The sequence below is a fragment of the Xyrauchen texanus genome, chromosome 1, assembly GCF_025860055.1.
Source record: "Xyrauchen texanus isolate HMW12.3.18 chromosome 1, RBS_HiC_50CHRs, whole genome shotgun sequence".
Classification (NCBI taxonomy): Eukaryota; Metazoa; Chordata; class Actinopteri; order Cypriniformes; family Catostomidae; genus Xyrauchen; species Xyrauchen texanus.
Window position 1 is genome coordinate 24,322,497 of NC_068276.1, and position 18,060 is coordinate 24,340,556.

The 18,060-nt window shown below is 35.9% G+C and overlaps 2 protein-coding genes and 1 non-coding gene across 3 annotated transcripts; 2 read left to right on the forward strand and 1 right to left on the reverse strand.

Moving 5' to 3' along the window:
- Window positions 1–132: 132 nt before the first annotated feature.
- On the reverse strand, window positions 133–9,385 carry LOC127629884 (nucleobindin-2-like). Its single transcript, XM_052107212.1, has 13 exons — window positions 8,984–9,385; window positions 8,280–8,420; window positions 7,967–8,074; window positions 7,746–7,878; window positions 5,835–5,938; window positions 5,048–5,233; window positions 4,872–4,962; window positions 4,728–4,786; window positions 4,517–4,609; window positions 3,358–3,447; window positions 2,034–2,204; window positions 1,875–1,935; window positions 133–1,073 (listed from the first exon to the last, which is right to left on the reverse strand). The coding sequence occupies exons 2-13, from the start codon at window positions 8,418–8,420 to the stop codon at window positions 853–855; spliced, it is 1,458 nt and encodes a 485-aa protein (XP_051963172.1). The 5' UTR covers window positions 8,984–9,385; the 3' UTR covers window positions 133–852.
- Window positions 9,386–11,749: 2,364 nt separating this feature from the next.
- On the forward strand, window positions 11,750–13,729 carry LOC127631187 (40S ribosomal protein S13-like). The gene is made up of 6 exons (XM_052109257.1): window positions 11,750–11,829; window positions 12,410–12,458; window positions 12,567–12,645; window positions 12,888–13,057; window positions 13,271–13,371; window positions 13,653–13,729. Exons 1-6 carry the CDS (start codon window positions 11,807–11,809, stop codon window positions 13,684–13,686), a joined length of 456 nt encoding a protein of 151 aa, XP_051965217.1. The 5' UTR covers window positions 11,750–11,806; the 3' UTR covers window positions 13,687–13,729.
- Window positions 13,447–13,576, forward strand: LOC127652016 (small nucleolar RNA SNORA19). The gene has a single exon (XR_007971650.1). It is a non-coding gene; the product is annotated as a small nucleolar RNA SNORA19 (small nucleolar RNA).
- Window positions 13,730–18,060: the final 4,331 nt, after the last annotated feature.

Consider the following 18,060-nt stretch of genomic DNA (forward strand, 5'->3'; position numbering starts at 1 on the left):
GATAAGGCACTTTAACTTTTTTCCCACACTTACTGTATAAGATACAAGTAGAAATTACTCTTTCTAGCCACAGTGTACTAAATTTATTAAATGCAGAACACATCTTTTAGGTTTAGTACTTGATACAATGAAACAGAACTATTTGATAAAAAAAAAACTGATGCTTTCGACGTAACTGAATCTGCTTTACTGTACCAAAGCATTTTCAACAGATTAAACCTTTTGGTCTATTTGATACCTAGAATGTGTGGTGAAAATTCCATTAGTTGATTGGCTGAAGTAATTGAATAGTACATTTAATGCTTTGTTATCTTGTTCATAAAGCTTAAACTTTTTAGTTTTCAAATAGATGTTTTTATTGACACATCTGACTGAAGTTACACTCTCAAAATTCCCAATGTAAGCAACAGCTAAAAGTTCAGTATAGCCCTAATCAATTAAAAACAAAAAACATAAAATGTCCAGTACAATTCAACAATATTCTGATACCACAAAACTAGGTCCCATGTAGCGCTGGGTAGCCATTTCTGGGGGAAAAAACTAAAATGTGCAAAACAAATGCATTCACACAGACATCCAGTCCACTGTATTGGAAAATAAGATATCCTCAACATATGAAAAAGATAAGTTTCATAACGAAAAGAAAGTAAACATTTATATTAAACAGCAATGTCTGCATGTCCTACAATTGCATTTAAATCCAGCCAATTACCTTCTAAAATCAAAACAGCAGCACATCATCATTGACTCATACTGGGCAGGAGGTACGGTTTGTTGAAGTCTCTGTAAGCCTGGCGCTAGGTCAGTTTCTCTCACGCACAACCATTGAGCACTAAAAGCCATATGATGGTCCTATGGCACGTTGTTGTAATTGAGGGGCACCTGTGGTGGATCTTGGGGTTGGTTGTTGTGGCCTGGAGGCATCGGCTGGTTGTCTTGGGGTATATGTTGGTGTCCTTGTCCCAGATCTTGTTGATTCGCGGGTAAATTATGTTGTTCTGGAGGGATGTCTTGGTGTCCGGGTGGCAGAGGTTGGTTGTGTCCTGTAGACTCAGGAACAGCATTTCCTTCCACTGCCACAAGATAGAGAATATTGTTATATTACAAAGTACATCAAACTAAACTGCAATTAACAAAGCTTTGTACAGTTATAGGTTTAGGCAGCACAGGACATTTTTCAAATTGGTAGGTAAGAACGTATCACATTCTCAAATGTTAAATTTTCTACTAAATGTGGTTGACCTTCTGTGGTATTAACTGTCCTTGTGCACATCTGACAGAAAATTATAGTGTAAAAAATACATTACCCCCAACAGTGCTTGTGTGTTTATCTAAACCCTAATGAAACACATTAATGGCAGACCATATCAGCTAATGTGCAATATATAACTGAAACCCAACTGCGATGAAATTCAAAGTAGAGTTTGAAACTAAATGCTGGGAGTCTGCCATGTTAAAGTAGTGATCTGAAGTGGCCATTATACAAGCTCTAAATCTGAATTTGTAGTGTATGAACTAATAATCACAAATTCTGTGTATTGTGGGACCATTTGTACATATCTGAATCTCAATTTCTGGAAGGCCGAACAATGAGATTAGTCATGTAATTTGGCAGTGTAATTATGTTTGAACGGGAAAACATGATTTTAATGTTAATCACCTATTGTACAAGCCTTTGGGCACAAGAAGGTTTCAAACTAAACCCTATTAAAGCTTAAAATTCTTTGTGAAATGTTTCTTTAATCTTCTCCACAATAAATGTTCAACTGGAAAACAAGTTGGACAATCTTAGTACTCAATAAAACAATAGTCACCTTTGAAACCCTGTACATGCATTGAATAATTTCTGATTCACAAATGAAAGCGTTACTTACGATGCATCTCAGGTGGAGGCTGTACTTGATGTGTTTTTAACCGCTCCATATGCTCAACAGCCTGATAAATAAGTCACACCAAATAGGGGTTTATTTGTTTGCTTTAACCAAACCTTTTCATTAATTGAGCATATGTAAAAGACGAATGAGTTGAGATACCTGCTGCAGTTCTATTTTCTGGGCATTGAGCTGCTTCTGCTGTCTTTCCAGTTCCTCCCGCTGTTTATGAAGGTCAGCTGCTTTCTGGCTCAAGTCTTGCTCTTGCCTGGTCAACTGCTCCTCAAACTCTCTCATTTCTTCCTCAGTGTAAGCCTGGTTCTGTTCTAGAGTCTGAGGTGAAGTATTGGCCCAAGATAATTCAGAATACATTGCAACCATTCTACATAAATCCCAGTGCACACTGTACAATTTTGGACACAAGTTTGCCATCAGAAACAGATTTCGGGAATCGTAAAAGATCACTATTGATCGCTTAATGTCACATGCTCACCGACAGTCAACTACTTGCCTTGGACTCTGGAGTCGCAGTGCTACAATGTGGAAGCTCTTATGATGGCTGTCTAAAGCTGGCGTTACACTGGCAGACTCAAAATATCACTATTTTGGTTGAGGGTGTCACACATGCCGACTATTTTTTTTGAGATCTCGCTCTCTTCAGTCGGCGGTATGACAAACTTGCTGATTAAGAATGATGGAGGGGTAACAGACATACAACCTAACCACAACTCTCTCTCATTCCCTGTTACGTGGAGCTCGCCTACATAATAACAGGTATTCCGCATGAGAATAAACAATTGTAAAAGATTGATTTAGGGTGCGATTCGTGGAGTAACTTTACCATGTGAAAGTGTGCAATTTTGTACTTATCCCCTCAAGGTTTGCCGTTAAACGTGCATATCCATATGCAGCTTTCAATAAGTTAAGAAATTACGTAAAAAACGAAACCATTGATGCACCTCCGCTTTCCGATTTCATTTGTCATATTAGTGTAGAAGAAAAAATGCTGAATGGGATCACAAATGAAAATTTTCAAAAGAGCCTGTCTTGGCAGTAGAATTTTCTTTTTTTTAACCATTTTTATGTGCTTTTACGTTGTTGGAACAATAACTCAGCAGGGAGTCCCGACGGTCAAGCGATTAACCACAAATTCCCTTTTACATCCAATTGCGACACATATCAATGAGGGTATCAGAATATGTCATGATTGATTGTTCAGTCAACACTGATATTCGTGACCTCAGTTCTAAGATTATATCATACAGAGTCTGACAGAAAAGACGGCTTATGTCACACAGTTTGCCTTGGCTTTTACACAAGATCTTAGCAAAATCATATTGTGCAATCTGACAAGCAACAATAGTAAAGGACAGAGAAAAAAAAAAGTGTGCACTGACTTGTTTGTTGTTGTTTTTAGTTGCATATGTTCATGAATGGAGAGCCATGGCCTTATTACGTATTTGATAAATCTATCAATTACACTCACTTCCCAGCTGTCCGGTTCCAGAAACTCTTGTTTCTTCGTAGCAACCAGGAACTCATCTAAGGACACCAGTCTGTCTTTATTGGAGTCAACCTGTAAAGCCAGATGATTACAGATTTAGAAAACTGAGAATTTTGAGGATTTTTTTGGAGACAGATTAACAATACTTAATTTTCAGTATTCGCTGGTATGACATCTGCTTTTTTTACGTTGCAGTTTTCAGTGAGACTGATGATATAAAGATAACATGTTTACTATGTTTCAGCATCTAAAATGTCACAGAAAAAAACATAATAATAAGCAATATATAAAGGCTGTCTATCAATAAGGATTATTTTGTAAATGTCAGTGGCAGGTTCTTTTTCATGAACATAAGCATATCTGCATGTTAACATGTAGGGTTCTCTGAAATGATATATATATATATTTTTTTTTTTAATTGTTTTGTGTTATTCGAGAGCTTAATTCAAATGTATCATCAAAAGGGTGTTTAAATAATTAATTAGAACTTAAAATCAAATGAGAACAGAACAATTACTTTTCAACATAACATTGTAATATTTTTATCATATGAAGAACTTATATATATAGATCCTAACATCACAATAATTTAAGTTATTTTTGTCAAATAAAGTGTTGCACAATAGATGTGAGATTTTACTTAATATAATACAATTATTATTGATTTAATATTATTATTACTACAGTGAATATAACATAGTATAAAGCATAGAATAACTAGTAGTACAGTAGTGATATAACTATACAGTAGTGATATATTTCTGACATATTTAATTTAAATGGATCTTTTGTTTTGATCTGTTTTCAGTGTAAAAAAGTCAGCTTCACACATTCACTTTGAAACGTGCAGCACGTTTAGACAAAATTATATATTTAATTAAATTGCAGCCTTTGTAGTTTAATAATCGCACTAAGATATATATTGTGATTTTAATTTGTGCAATGACATTTGTATGTCAGACGGTATCAGAGCATTTTTACAAGTACAAGTGTGAGAGCACAGGATCGGGCCTGATACCAGAACCAGACTTCCCTAGTCACAGATCTGGCCAATCTTTCCATGGTTGCTAGATCATGCAAAGAATATGTAAATCATGATTCATGACTATTTATTTAAAAATACTTAAGTTTATTATCTAACCTCATTCATGACATGCTCCCTCATTCGCAGCCTCTCCTCCTCCATTTCCAACATGTCATCCTCTTCATTAGTTGGATCATAGATCTTCTCGAGCTGGACAAAACAAAAAAGATGATCTGTATAATATACACTGTATAAAAATAGAGCAATTTATAACTAAAATAACCACCACTTCTGTGAAGATATTTGTTATTATCATTAGGCCATTTACCTCCTTAGTGAACAAGGCTTCCAACTCTTGTTCATCAAAGAAGCCATCTCCATTCGAGTCTGCAATACAAAATGCCAAATATCATTCTCACTGCTAGTATTCAGCAGAGCTGCATGGACAGCAGTAGGCTGAAGAATGTTTTACCATGCAGGCTGAAGAATGTTTTGGGGTCAAAATCTTCCGGGTCCAGGCCATCAGCATCCTCCCACACTTCTTTCAGTTGATCCTTACTACCCTGTGGACCAAAATATCAGTGAAGCACGAACATATCATTCGGTGAATTCACTAACATCAACAGCACTTCATGTCTGCACACTTACAGGGTGATTGACTTTGGGGTGATCAGCATGTTTCTTCTTCATCTCCTCATAGTGCTCCTCCTCTTTCCTCTTGCCCTCCTCATCAAGTGTCTTCAGGTGCTCCTGTCTCTCGTGCTCCTTCATCATCTCGTACCTTTTAAATTCTTCATGCCTTTCCTTGTCGAAATTTTCCAGATCTTTTGTAGCCTATGAAGTAGGATAATAAGTGGTGTTATGACTGCTACACAATTCCTTGATAGTGCTTGAATCTTCAGCTATCTAAAGAATGTGTATGGTATTTTATTATTTTGCTTATTGAACTATTGTCTGTGGAACATGAATACATTTTCTGTCTTTTATGTAAGAAATGGCCATGGGAAATGACATTGGAGTAAGAACAAAGAGCACCATTGTGATCTATGATTGCACACATATACAGTACAAAATTCTCTTTAGATATTCTTCTACAGTGCATGTGGAAGAGTGATGAAATCCTAGAGACTGTATCAAGATATCCTTGAAACATAATTCAAACATTTTTAACCAGTCCAGTTTCACGTTATATGTGGAAAAACCCTAGTATACCATATATTCTTTCAACACAATGATATTTTGAACTTTTTTGCCTTTTTTTATGCAACACAAAATGATCATGATCAAAAATGACTGCATCCTAATTCTTGGGGGGAAAAAGTTAACTTTATGATTACAAGCAACAAATCCAATGGGAACATGCAGGCTTTCATATTATGAAGATCAAATATAACATGATGGGAGAAACATGGAAACAATACAAGTAGTGACGTACCGATTTGATGAGTCTGTCCAGATCTTCCACCTGAAATGTGTGAGGGTTCATGTGGTTTAGATATTCAAATTGTTTGAGTAAGGCCTGGTGATCTACTGCAATATCTGATAAACACAAGAGAGTACTGTCTTCAGAGAATGCTCTCAAATTATGATCCATTACATTGTAAGGACAATTCCAACCACAAGCAATTCTGGTTTTGATTCCAGTTCCAAGAAATTATTCTGGTTCCTTAACAATTCCATTAAAGGGACTGATAACAAAAAGCACTGTAACAAACCTTTATGGTAAATGGTCTGCACTTTTATAGTGCTTTTTTAACCTTAGCGGTTTTCAAAGCGCTTTACACTGTGACTCATTCACCCATACATTCACACCAATGACAGCAGAGCTGCCATGCAAGGCGCTAGCCTGCCATTGGGAGAAACTTGGGGGGACAGTGTCTTGCCCAAGGACACTTCGGCATGTGGAGTCGTTTGGGCCGGGAATCAAACCACCAACCCTGCGATTAGTGGCCAACCCGCTCTACCACCTGAGCCACAGCTAGCCCATCTTTAACTACACATTGTCATATGAACAACCAGCAAGTAATTACACTGATATAAAGATACAGTTCACCCGAAAATGAAAGTTCTCTCATAATTTACATCCCAGATGTGTACGACTTTCTTTCATCTGCAGAACACAAGCATGGGGTGGGCGATGAGACCACAATCTTACATCACGAGGAGTAATTTTACATCACAATGACAACATATATTACAATATTGTAAAAGTTTCCTGTAAAATCAATAAAAATTGGTTTATATTTATATATATATATAATATAAAATAACCATATTTTAATGCCTATTTTTGGAACTCCAGTCAGTGAATTAAATACTTTATACATTAAAACTACTTCCTCTTTATTTGGAACAAGACAAACAATGTCAAAGGAAATAAATAAATAAATATCAACCTTACCAAAATGCTAAATATAACAGTATGCCACATTTAAGTTTAACATTTTGTTAACTGTTGTTATATTATTATTATAATAAACTTTGCTCAAGAAACTTAAGATGTTATCAAAGCAATGCAACAAACAAAATAATACATAAGTAAAAAAAAATATCCAAAGAAAATAAATATCCCTTCTTGCAACATAAATAAATGACCGAATGAATGCAGAGTTCATCTTTTGGCTTTCATAATATTCTTCTTAAAATGTTAAGTGCTGGAAAACCCAGTTTGTGTTCAGCAGAAGAAAGAAAGATATACACATCTGGGATGGCATGAGAGTGAGTAAATAATGAGAGGATTTTCATGTTAGGGTGAACTTAACCTTTAAGTCTCACAGAACAAACGTACACAATGCATTAACAGTGCTTGTTTAATTTCCAGTTCCATTAGATTCTGATTGCAAGATTAGTTATAATTTATATTATGTCCAGATTTAGCCAACTGTGGAAAAGCAGGAAACATTGTCTGAGTATCTTAGAACGGTGAGCTGACCACTGTGGAAGAATGCAGATGTTCAATGCAGATGGTTTTAAATAGGGATTGGTTCTTGATTCTCAACCCAACCCTTCATACACTTAATCTTTCATGAGTTTCATGAGTCTTGTTTGGGCTTTGGGCGGGATTCGAACCGGCGTCAGTGCAATTAATGTCATATTTTTGTCTCGAAGGAAAACTACTGCCATGAAAATCTAAATGAAGCGTGTAAACAATAAATTGTAAGGGATTACTCTTCAATTTTCATGGATACATTAACAGGACCCTTTTTTAATGGACCAGCCAGTCATGAGACAGAACTGACTAATTAGAATTGAGAAACAAAACGCATCAGCATGTGTGTATAAAACCAAAAAGCAATCGATAATGCATTTAAAAGCTTTCAGGTATTATTTTAATGGCCTTTCTTACCATTCCCTCCTTCAACGCCGTGCTTGGCTTTGATCAGGGTCCTCAAACGACTGACCTCTTGCCTTTTTAGTTCGTCCAGTTTGGTTCTCACATGGTGGCTGACAAAGTCAAGCTCGTTAGCCAGCTTTCCTTGCTGAAATCAGCAGAAGTCAACGGATTAACACTGTGCGACCTTTGTTTTGCCGCTTATGCAACACAAACAGGGCCTAACTGTTTCTTACCTTTATATCTTCCATGTCTGTGTTGTGAAGCTTCTCTCTGAAATGTTGATCTTTCTCAAGGAAATCAATAACTTCCCTGAGATAACGGTCATAATGTAATCCAGTGTCCTAGACAGAGTCAGAGATATTTATTTTTGCTCTTAAGATAAACAGATATGATCATTTTGAATGCTTTCAAATGGTTGAGAACCCACCCCCCCACTAAATAAATAAACAAAGGATGCTTATGTTACAAGAATATTTGGCGATTGTCCTGACACTTATAATAACATTCATATAATTTGATACTTTAATCAAATAGCTGTTATCTTACCACACTCTGAGGTGACTCTTTGACTGCCGCCTCTGGGAGCTTCACCTTAGTTTTGTCTATACTTATTGGCACTGCCTTGACACAGGACAGCACGCTCGCCATCACAACGCAGCTGGTGAAGAGTCCCTTTAAACAGGACATCTGGAAAATAAGCACCCGCGGATGACAAATAAGACATTTGGTCATGAAACGCACTGGCTGTGTCACAAAACCAAGCGAGCTGCCTACATAGACAACATTTTTAGGCATCACTGACACTTAAGATTCGAAGCCTTTTTGGAATTAGACATTAAAAAGAATTCGAATAGAAAGAACTGGCATTTCAAATAAAACGCGTCGACGATTCAACAAAAGGCTGTCTTAAGTAGGCAGCTAAATAGCTTTTTAGACACGAGCACTGATTGGCAGCCCAGCAGTCCAATAAATCCGTTACTAAGGAAAAACAGTAACAGGCAGTTAGCGGTCCACTATATAAAAGTGACACTACAAATATATACGGTTATGCTGGGAAGCCACATTATATTACAGTACTAAGGTTGGCCAGGGTAGCTGATCTCGACACATATGGAGGCTAATTTCATTAGCTTTCCACTGGACAGCGAAACTCACCGCTGACCATTTTAAAGGCGAAAAGTTGAATGGCTGATTCTGTATGTCTGTTAAGGTGCCCGCTGCGATATTCACAATTAAATAATGGCACTTACGTTGTCAGGTGGATTTCTAGCGGGCTATCTCGGATGTTTTCTGCTTCCTTTCATTCCCGCTTGCTTCCTGACTGTCCGCTATCTCAGACTGGTGATGATGATGATGACTTGCTGGCGAGCGTTAACCGACTCGAGCAACAGGAGGAGACAGAGAGCGCGTCCATGTAGATCATGCTGGGGGTCGCTGGCTAATAATTGTTTCCTTTGAGACAAAAAGTGATCTTCCTCAAGGGAGCGCATGGGGGCTCATAATGCCAGATCATCCATTGGGCTGAATTCAAATCTCAGGATTGATTATATCTTTTAAAGATATTTGTTCACTAAATCAAATTTTTTAAATAAGTAACACCTGAATGACACTGAGAAACTTTGATAACGTTGGATTAAAATACACAATGAAGAGTTAGAACAGGAAAATTATTATTCAGACCATCGTTGGCTATCTGACGAATAGAGATTGCTAATGTGACGTCATCGTGACGTATTACCAGTGGTGAACGCAAAGCATTTTGGGAATCCGCGGCACAAACAGAAGGCGCCAGACTTGATTGCATGGAGGGAAGAACGCAGTGTTCAAGATGCCGTCTACCTGCTGTGTTATAAACTGCATTAGTCGTTCTCACGATAGAAGTGGCATAAAGCTTAAGAACGGAAAATCCTTTTATCGTTTTCCAGCGTGGAAAAATAATAGTACAAGCCATGTTTCAGAGGTGACAAAAAGTGCGACGAATGGCATGGATAGCAGCAGTAAGGAGGCCCAAATGTTATGTTGTGGGCAAATAACCAGCGTGTTTTGTTTGATTTAACCAGACCATTAGATTTGACGTTAGGCCAATGTTAACTGTTAACTAGCATGAAATGGCTAGAAAATGAGCTTAAGTTACCAATGTACTAAAGCGTAACGTTAATCATTTTTAAATGTTGTACATCTAGGCTACATAGCTATTTATTTGGTGACTGTGTTTGCAGGCAAACCTGCCTATGAAATGTTGGAGTGTGATCCTGACTGGGCCTGGGATATGTGGTGCCTTGTGAGGGGGAGGATAAGACTTTGCTGGATAAAATTGTGGTTGTGTGCTGTGCTTTGACCAATATGTGTCCAAGTATTTTTGTGAAGCCGTCGTGTTAGAATTATACACCATGCTCACATCTAATATGTAAATATATATATATATATATATATATATATATATATATATATATATATTTTTTTTCAAAAGATTTTGTAATGCCACTTCTCACATGTAATGATTTTTAGCCATCTCTGTAAATAAAATACACAAAGACTGAATGAAATTCTGCCTCCTTTATCTGTATTAAGGAAGAATTGTGCAAAATCAGTTTGGATTGCAATACACAATTACATAACTTAATTTCAGTTTCTTTACATATTTAACATGTAAATACATTTAGATGAAGACATTTATAAAGAGTCCATAGAAAAGATAACTGGAAATGTATGAGGTAGGTTGTGGGTGATAAGTCACAGACATGTACAAGCATCGCATTGCCATAACTCTTCTCTGGCTGGTGCGCTGTCCCACGCAACCTAAATGGAACCACTGTATAGGACAGTTCTGATTATCGCAAGCAACCATGTCTGCAAACATTCAGGCTGTCTGCAAAAGCACCACAACACAGCCTTTTCAGGTTGACCTCCCCTGACCAGTCACTATGCGCGTAAGAATCCAGTCCTTTGATTCCCTTTATTTTCTCGTCATATCTCGTCTTTGCCGTCAGAGACACCGTCAGAACCGCCAAGGTCCGCCTATTTTTGTTCCAACGGTTTCATGCTAATTCCCATTCTACCAGCCTTTCTGTGCTGCTTATTTAGAGCGGCCGGATTTTCTTTGAGCGCCACCTTCTGGTGAATTTGAAATGATTGAAAGTGTAAGAAAATAGATTAATTCATTAATTCATCCATTCATTATTTATTTTTTTATTATTATTATTTGTATAAAATAAATAAAAATACTTTTACGCATTTCTTATTATTTAACATTTTTAAAATAGTCATGTCTACATCAATGCTACATAATAATAATAATTATTATTATTATTGTTGTCATTATTATTATATGTTTTTCATTCATATAAAAATTAAAATATATATATTAAAAGCTCAATATTATAATAAATAAATAACCCTTAATTTTTTTAAACGAAAAAAAAAACGGGAAAATTATTTTTATATGAATGAAAAATATATAATAATAATGACAACAACAACAATAATAATAATAATTATTATTATGTAGCATTGATGTAGGTTTCTTCATAAAAATGTTTAAAGGAATGTTCTGGATTCAATACAAGTTATGCTCAATCGACAGCATTTGTGGCATAATATTGATTACCATAAAAAAATATTTTGACTCATTCATTCTTTTCTTTAAAAAAAGAAAAAGCAAAAATCAGTGTTCCATTGAGACAATTTTTGAACATTAAAATTCTCACTATTTTAAAAGTATAGCTACAAGACATAAACAATATGCGTGTAAACGGAGGGGTTGGATGGCAGGGGCAGGCAAAATACATACAAACTGTGCAGCAGTGATTTAATGTGCTGAGTACCGTGTCCGATATTAAAATCAGGGCGACACACTTTGCAAAGGGCATTATTATTATTATTATTATTATTAAGAGACATTTTTATGGTAATCAACATTATGCCACAAATGCTGATTGAACTTAACTTGAATTAAACTCCGAAACAGTCCAACTTAAAATAGGAAGTTCTATTTTACATCACTTCCGCCTCCCTTCTCCACTTCCTGTCGGAGTAGGCTCGCTCTTTCTGTCCTCGCTCTTAAAACCGCCATTATGGGTCGTATGCACGCTCCTGGGTAAGTGTTATTTTTGCCATCCAAAACAACTTTTGAGGATAATACTGCTAACCCTAAATGCAGATAGCACTGTATTACATAGTTTATGATGACAATTGGGATTAAAATGTTTATAAATAATCAGAATCTGCTTCCACGTTCTCCACCGTGATGGCACTATCACGTGTGATGTAGTGGCAGTTCTTTCTAACCGGAGCCCGACCTCACGTGAAATCTTCCGATCGCTTTCATTTGTGTGAGTAAGGCGTGAATGGTCAGCTATCATGCCAAATACATTCGCACAACGGACGCTTGTGTATCGGATGTACTTTACCGTGGCTCTGGCTATTTTTCGTGATTAGCGTTTAGTAAGTACTTGTAGGATGTTTGAGAAAATTGTAAGCCTTATTTTTATGTTTTGAGGGCTCATATCCTTTCATTCCCTACACTTTCTTAATATTACCTGCTGTTGGGTAATATGGAAACTGGATAGCTTGTTATAGTGTGAAGCACAAGCATAACAATTCTCAATTGTATGTTGTAAATGAATGTTTGTTTTGTTCTGTAAAACTGATAAAACTGTTTTTTTTATTGCATTCAGCAAGGGTTTGTCCCAGTCGGCGCTGCCCTATAGAAGAAGTGTCCCTACAGTAAGTGCATTTATTCACATGCCCTATTCTCTGCAACTGTAATGCCTTTATCAATTGCTAAAAACCTTTAAAAACCATCAGACTTAACCAGATTGTGTTTTCTTTCAGTGGCTCAAACTGACATCTGATGATGTCAAAGATCAAATCTTCAAACTGGCCAAGAAGGGTCTGACCCCCTCACAGATAGGTACATTTACACTCTTATCAAGGGACGTTTACCATGGTTTGTTTTTCTGATTACTTTGTTCCAGTCTAGTACTCATTTTACTAGAATAGAATACCTTAATGCTCATGAAAGTGTCATTTAGCTGTGCTTACATATTTTGACTGACCTGAGCACAGGATGTTTTCATAATAGAACATTTCTATCAGGCCACAATGTCTACACAGCAATGGTCGAACTGTTCATTGTAATGGCTTTTTCCTCAGGTGTGATCTTGAGGGACTCTCATGGTGTTGCCCAGGTGCGTTTTGTCACTGGCAACAAGATCCTTAGGATCCTGAAGGCCAAAGGCCTGGCCCCTGACCTGCCTGAGGATCTGTACCACCTCATCAAGAAGGCTGTCGCTGTGAGGAAGCACTTGGAAAGGAACAGAAAGGTAGTGAAACATAAACATTAGGTTCATAACCTACAAATCTTTGCTTTGCAGGCATATGAAAGCTAAGCACAGTTCAGCCCTGTTTAAAATGCTTTCCCTGGCAATTGACCTGCAAATTGTAATGTGGAACCCTTTAGATTTTGTTCTGAAGGAATTAAAACAATGTTGAATTGAAATGGTTTTGCTTCATGGTTGATGCTTGTATTTATGCAGGACAAGGATGCCAAATTCCGTCTGATTCTGGTTGAGAGTAGAATCCACAGGCTCGCCCGCTACTACAAGACTAAGAGAGTACTTGCACCCAACTGGAAGTAGTGAGTGTTCACTTCAAATTACAGTAGCTTGATTTTTATATATATATATATATATATGAGCTTCCCAATTATGCAGAGCACATTTCATTGTCCTATTCTTCCCCTTATAAGAATTTCGATATTTCTTATGTGCTAGACAAATCCTGGAGGTAAATTAGCAGTGTGGCTCCATTGTGCCACTGCTGCCAGTCCCCTTCATACAAAAACTTTTGTCTTTCAAAGGTGTTTTTTTTTTTTTTTTTAAAGGATTCTTTTAATTATTATTTTTTTTTTATCCACAGCGAATCCTCCACAGCTTCTGCACTGGTGGCTTAAATTAGCAGTTTTTGGACAAATAAAAAGTATTTGGATCAATTAATGTAGTGTTTTTATTGCTGTCAGTGTGAATTTATTCTCATTTTGTATGCCAGCTTCTAGAATAATTTCCCTATTGTGCTGGAATTAGAGCAGAGTGTTGCGCACCTGCTCAGCCAATGGAAATACTTTGAGACTATAAATGGGTGAATGGTCATAAAGAATAGTTTCCTAGAACTTATCTAATAAACAATTTGTGGCTAAGAGGAAATTACTAGAGGCCTTGGTAGACACAAGTTGTGGTTTGGCAGTGTTGGTGAAAATACATAGAATTCTCTGAGATCTTTTATTTGTATGCATGTGTGATTACGTCACACATGCATACCGCTTCTAACCAGAAGCATGATTTAGAGTAAAAAAAAAAAAAATTTTTTTTTTTCTTTTTAGCACCAAAATCATTTGTGTCACTTTAAGAAGACATTAACAGCTGTTGTCATATGGAAGTTTATGCTGACTAAGTGATTTTTTATTTTTTTGATTCTCAATAGATAAATCTCCATTCACTTGCATTTTAAGGACCTACTGAGCTGAGATATTTTTCTTCAAATGTGTTCTAGAAAGTCATACACACCTGAGATATCATGAGGGTGAGAAAATAATGAGAGAATTATAATTTTTGGTTGAACAATCCCTTTAACCTTTTAAAGGAATAGTTATATGAAAATTTTATTTTTTTACTCCCCCTTTTACACCATCATGGATGTGTATGACTTCTGAACACAAATGAAAATTTTAAATGAACATTTCGTCTCTGCTAGTCCTCAATGCATGTTAATGGTGGCCAGTACTTTGTAGTGCCAAAAAGCACTTAAGGCAGCATAAAAGTAATCCATACGATTCGGTGGTTAAATTTATGTCTTCATTAGCAATATGATAGTTGTGAGTGAGAATCAGATCAATGTTTAAATACATGTACTGTAAATTCTACATGCCCAGTTGGTGGTGATATGCATGAATAATTTGAATCGCTGTGAAAGTGGATATTAATAGTAAAAAAAAAAGGCATAATTTTGTATCTGTTTATCATAAGCTACTCTAAGTTTTAATGGAATTCAATTTCACAGGCCCCACCTTTATTGGGCCTGATTCATATTTGCAAATAATTAAAGGTTGCCTTTTGCCCCAAATACTGTTTAAAGTGTATAGAGCTCATTTCCACTAGAGGTCAGTGTACACAAGCCAGTTGTAATTTGTGCTAAAACTACCAAATTCTTACAAAAATGTGTAAAATGATCATTAACATGCTGTAGAAGAGAATATATTTTAATGAACCAGTATGATGAGTGACATGGTGTTAAAAGTAATTTTTCATAATGGGTATTTTCATTTTTGTGTTAAATATGTGAAAATGTCTTAAGAAATGTGATAAGAGGTGGATGGTTTTAGCCAGCTTTTCATAACTGACACATTTACTCCTAAAAGCTTTACACATATTTGACATCTATGTTTAATTGTTTTGTTTTTTTTATACAAAAAGCTGTCATTTCAATCCTCTAATTGCCATAGCAGAGTAGATATGTGTTGTTAAATTCTGAAAAGCCATAATGGTCTATTATGAATAGTACCAATTTCATCATTCAAAATGTATTCAGGGCTTTCAGGGGTCTCATCAATGAGATGAGATAGGATCTTTAACTGGGAACTAAAATAACATTAAAATTTTCCACAAAATGTTCAATGAAGTATAGGACTTCGAAGCATTACTTTCACAAATAGAGGTGTGCATATTATCATGGCATGGGATGTACTGAGGTTTTAGGATGCTCTTATATCTGCAAATGTATTCATTATAATCACACATACATATAGATAAATTAAATGCATGCGTTTTGTGCATCCTTGCCTCAGTCTAGCCCAGACCAGTTTCTAACTGTTAAGAGAGCCTTGCTAAACCACAGTTAATGAATGGTGCATGCATAGAGACTGGAAGACAACTTCTTGAGGATTTAACTGCAGTTGCCTCAGTATGAACCACTCCTAAGAGACAGAGGTAACACTGAGTCACCTTGCTGCATTGTGAGCTACTGGCAGTAGTGAAGAAACCTTCAGTACTACTTACACTGCAGAGATGTGCAGGACTGCACACCAACACTGATTATGTGGGAGTAGACGAAATACCTTTTAAGTGTAATTGTATTACAAAAAGCCCTTAATTCAAACAAGCTTATTAGCTGAACATGCTCTGTGGCCTGTCTGAGGCATATGGTGTTATTTAGACAGACTGGGGGCATAACATGGAAATGTGGACTGGGGTCTGCACTAAAGTCCCACAGCACTGGTTTGCTTCTGTAGGGTTACATGCCTGTCAATCACACCTACTCCCAAATCAGCTTTTCTGCCCTGACGAACTGTCAGCCAAAGCCAAGAGGTCTGGCTTTATAAAACTGCTGACACAATATAAAAGTGCCCTCAGTGAATTCGGTTTATAATTATATACATTTAGTGTATGTTCTTACATGAACAAGAGTTTCTTAGAATATAACGTGTTTGCTATAGCCTAGTTGTTTGTTTTTTTTTGTGGTCCAAATAATCAAATGATAAATTGTGAGTCAGTGATTAAAGCCACCTTGGAGTTGAAAACTGTGCTATTAAGTGGAATCTCAGTAATGTGTGGCATAATACCATCTTTTTCCATTGGGTATCATCAAATGTCTCTTCTGTTGGTGTTTAAGACATCCAGAGGGAAACATTGCATCAAACCAACAAAAGGCATGCCGACAAAAGATCCCCCCAACTCCAAAGGGATTCTGTGCTAAAATATTTATATGACTGTGAAGTGTTTGATGTAGATACCGCTGGAGTCAACTGGCTGTTTTGACAAGAACAGAGTGTAAATCAGAGATACAAGGCATCCTTTTTTTTTTTTTACATGTTTTGTTCAAGGGAAACTGTTCACAAAATCCCCTTCTATTCATACAATATATTTTTATGAAATTAAAACCACACATCTGAACATAAAGAGCAATTATGTATGTTGCATTTAAAAAAAATTAAAAATGAAAATAGTGAATTTAAATATGAAAGACATACTTTATTTGCCTGCCAGCTGTTTCCATTAATACAGTGTGAACCTGTGGTTCATTAACACATGCGGCATGACCTTGAGCTGTGCCTCTTACACCTGGATGAAATTTATGGATGGCATGAGGAAACTGGACAAGTCTGGTTTGGCGCAGTGTTAGCGTTATTGTAATGTTATGTTTGAGATGGCTCACTCTCTGCTTGGACAAAGGGAGTCAAAAGTGATGGAAGCTGATAGATTGAAACCTTCACCAATGTCACCTTTATTCACCCAACACGAAAAAGAAATGTGGAACATTTAATTAAACCTGCTCTAAATAATTTTACACATAATTCTGCCACAGAAATATTCCCTATACTCCTTTAAGAGAAAAAACGAGAGATTAAAAGAAAATGTTTTAATGATTACAATGAGTTCTCTAAATGGAGGTGCTCAATACCAGAGGTTTTCAAACTTTTTGAAGCAAATGACCCTATGTGAGAAAAAAGTAAATGTGATATTATAAAGACTTCTTGTTTACTAAATTAAATCATTATCTTTTTTATTGTCATTGTACTAAAGCCAAAAGAAATTATTCAAATAGCATCTGGAAAATATTTACTTTATATTAAGGTGACAATAAATCTTTCTTAAACAAGAGTATTGTTAGATTTATAAGCATAATAAACATTTCAATTCAAATGTATTTGTATAGAGTATTTTATTGTATTTACTTATTTACAATAAATGTTGTTTCAAAGCAGCTTTATAGAGAATAGTGAATAAAAACTTTATTTCTTACAATTAAGATTTTTTTAATAACATATTAAATTAAATCCTGATTTATTTTGAACTGTTTTTATTTCTTACTATGACTGCCAATAGAATAAAATAATCTTGATTCATCTCATTATTTCTGAATGAAATGTGATAATGTTAGAACATAAAAAAAAATGTTTTTTACACTTTTTTTCTTTGAAATTTGTCATGGATGCCTTGAAAATTCCTGCTCTATACAATCAGAAAATGATACATTAATTAACAATTTACTGACATTGTCTATTAATGCAATAATTCTGAATAATGTACTTCATAAAATTAACAGTAATCTGATTGATTTTTATTTTAAGTCTAAAAACAGATGTTTTGGATTATGTAATCTGAGTACATAAACCAAAAGTAATGTTACATTTCTCCCAACCTACCAGAAAATAACATGCACTTTAATGTTATGTTAATATTATTTTTACACAATTGCCTGCTGTTGTAATCAATCACACAATCTACTGATGTGGGACTACGCCACTCAGTAGGCAAGTGTTGGAAAGTGTTGG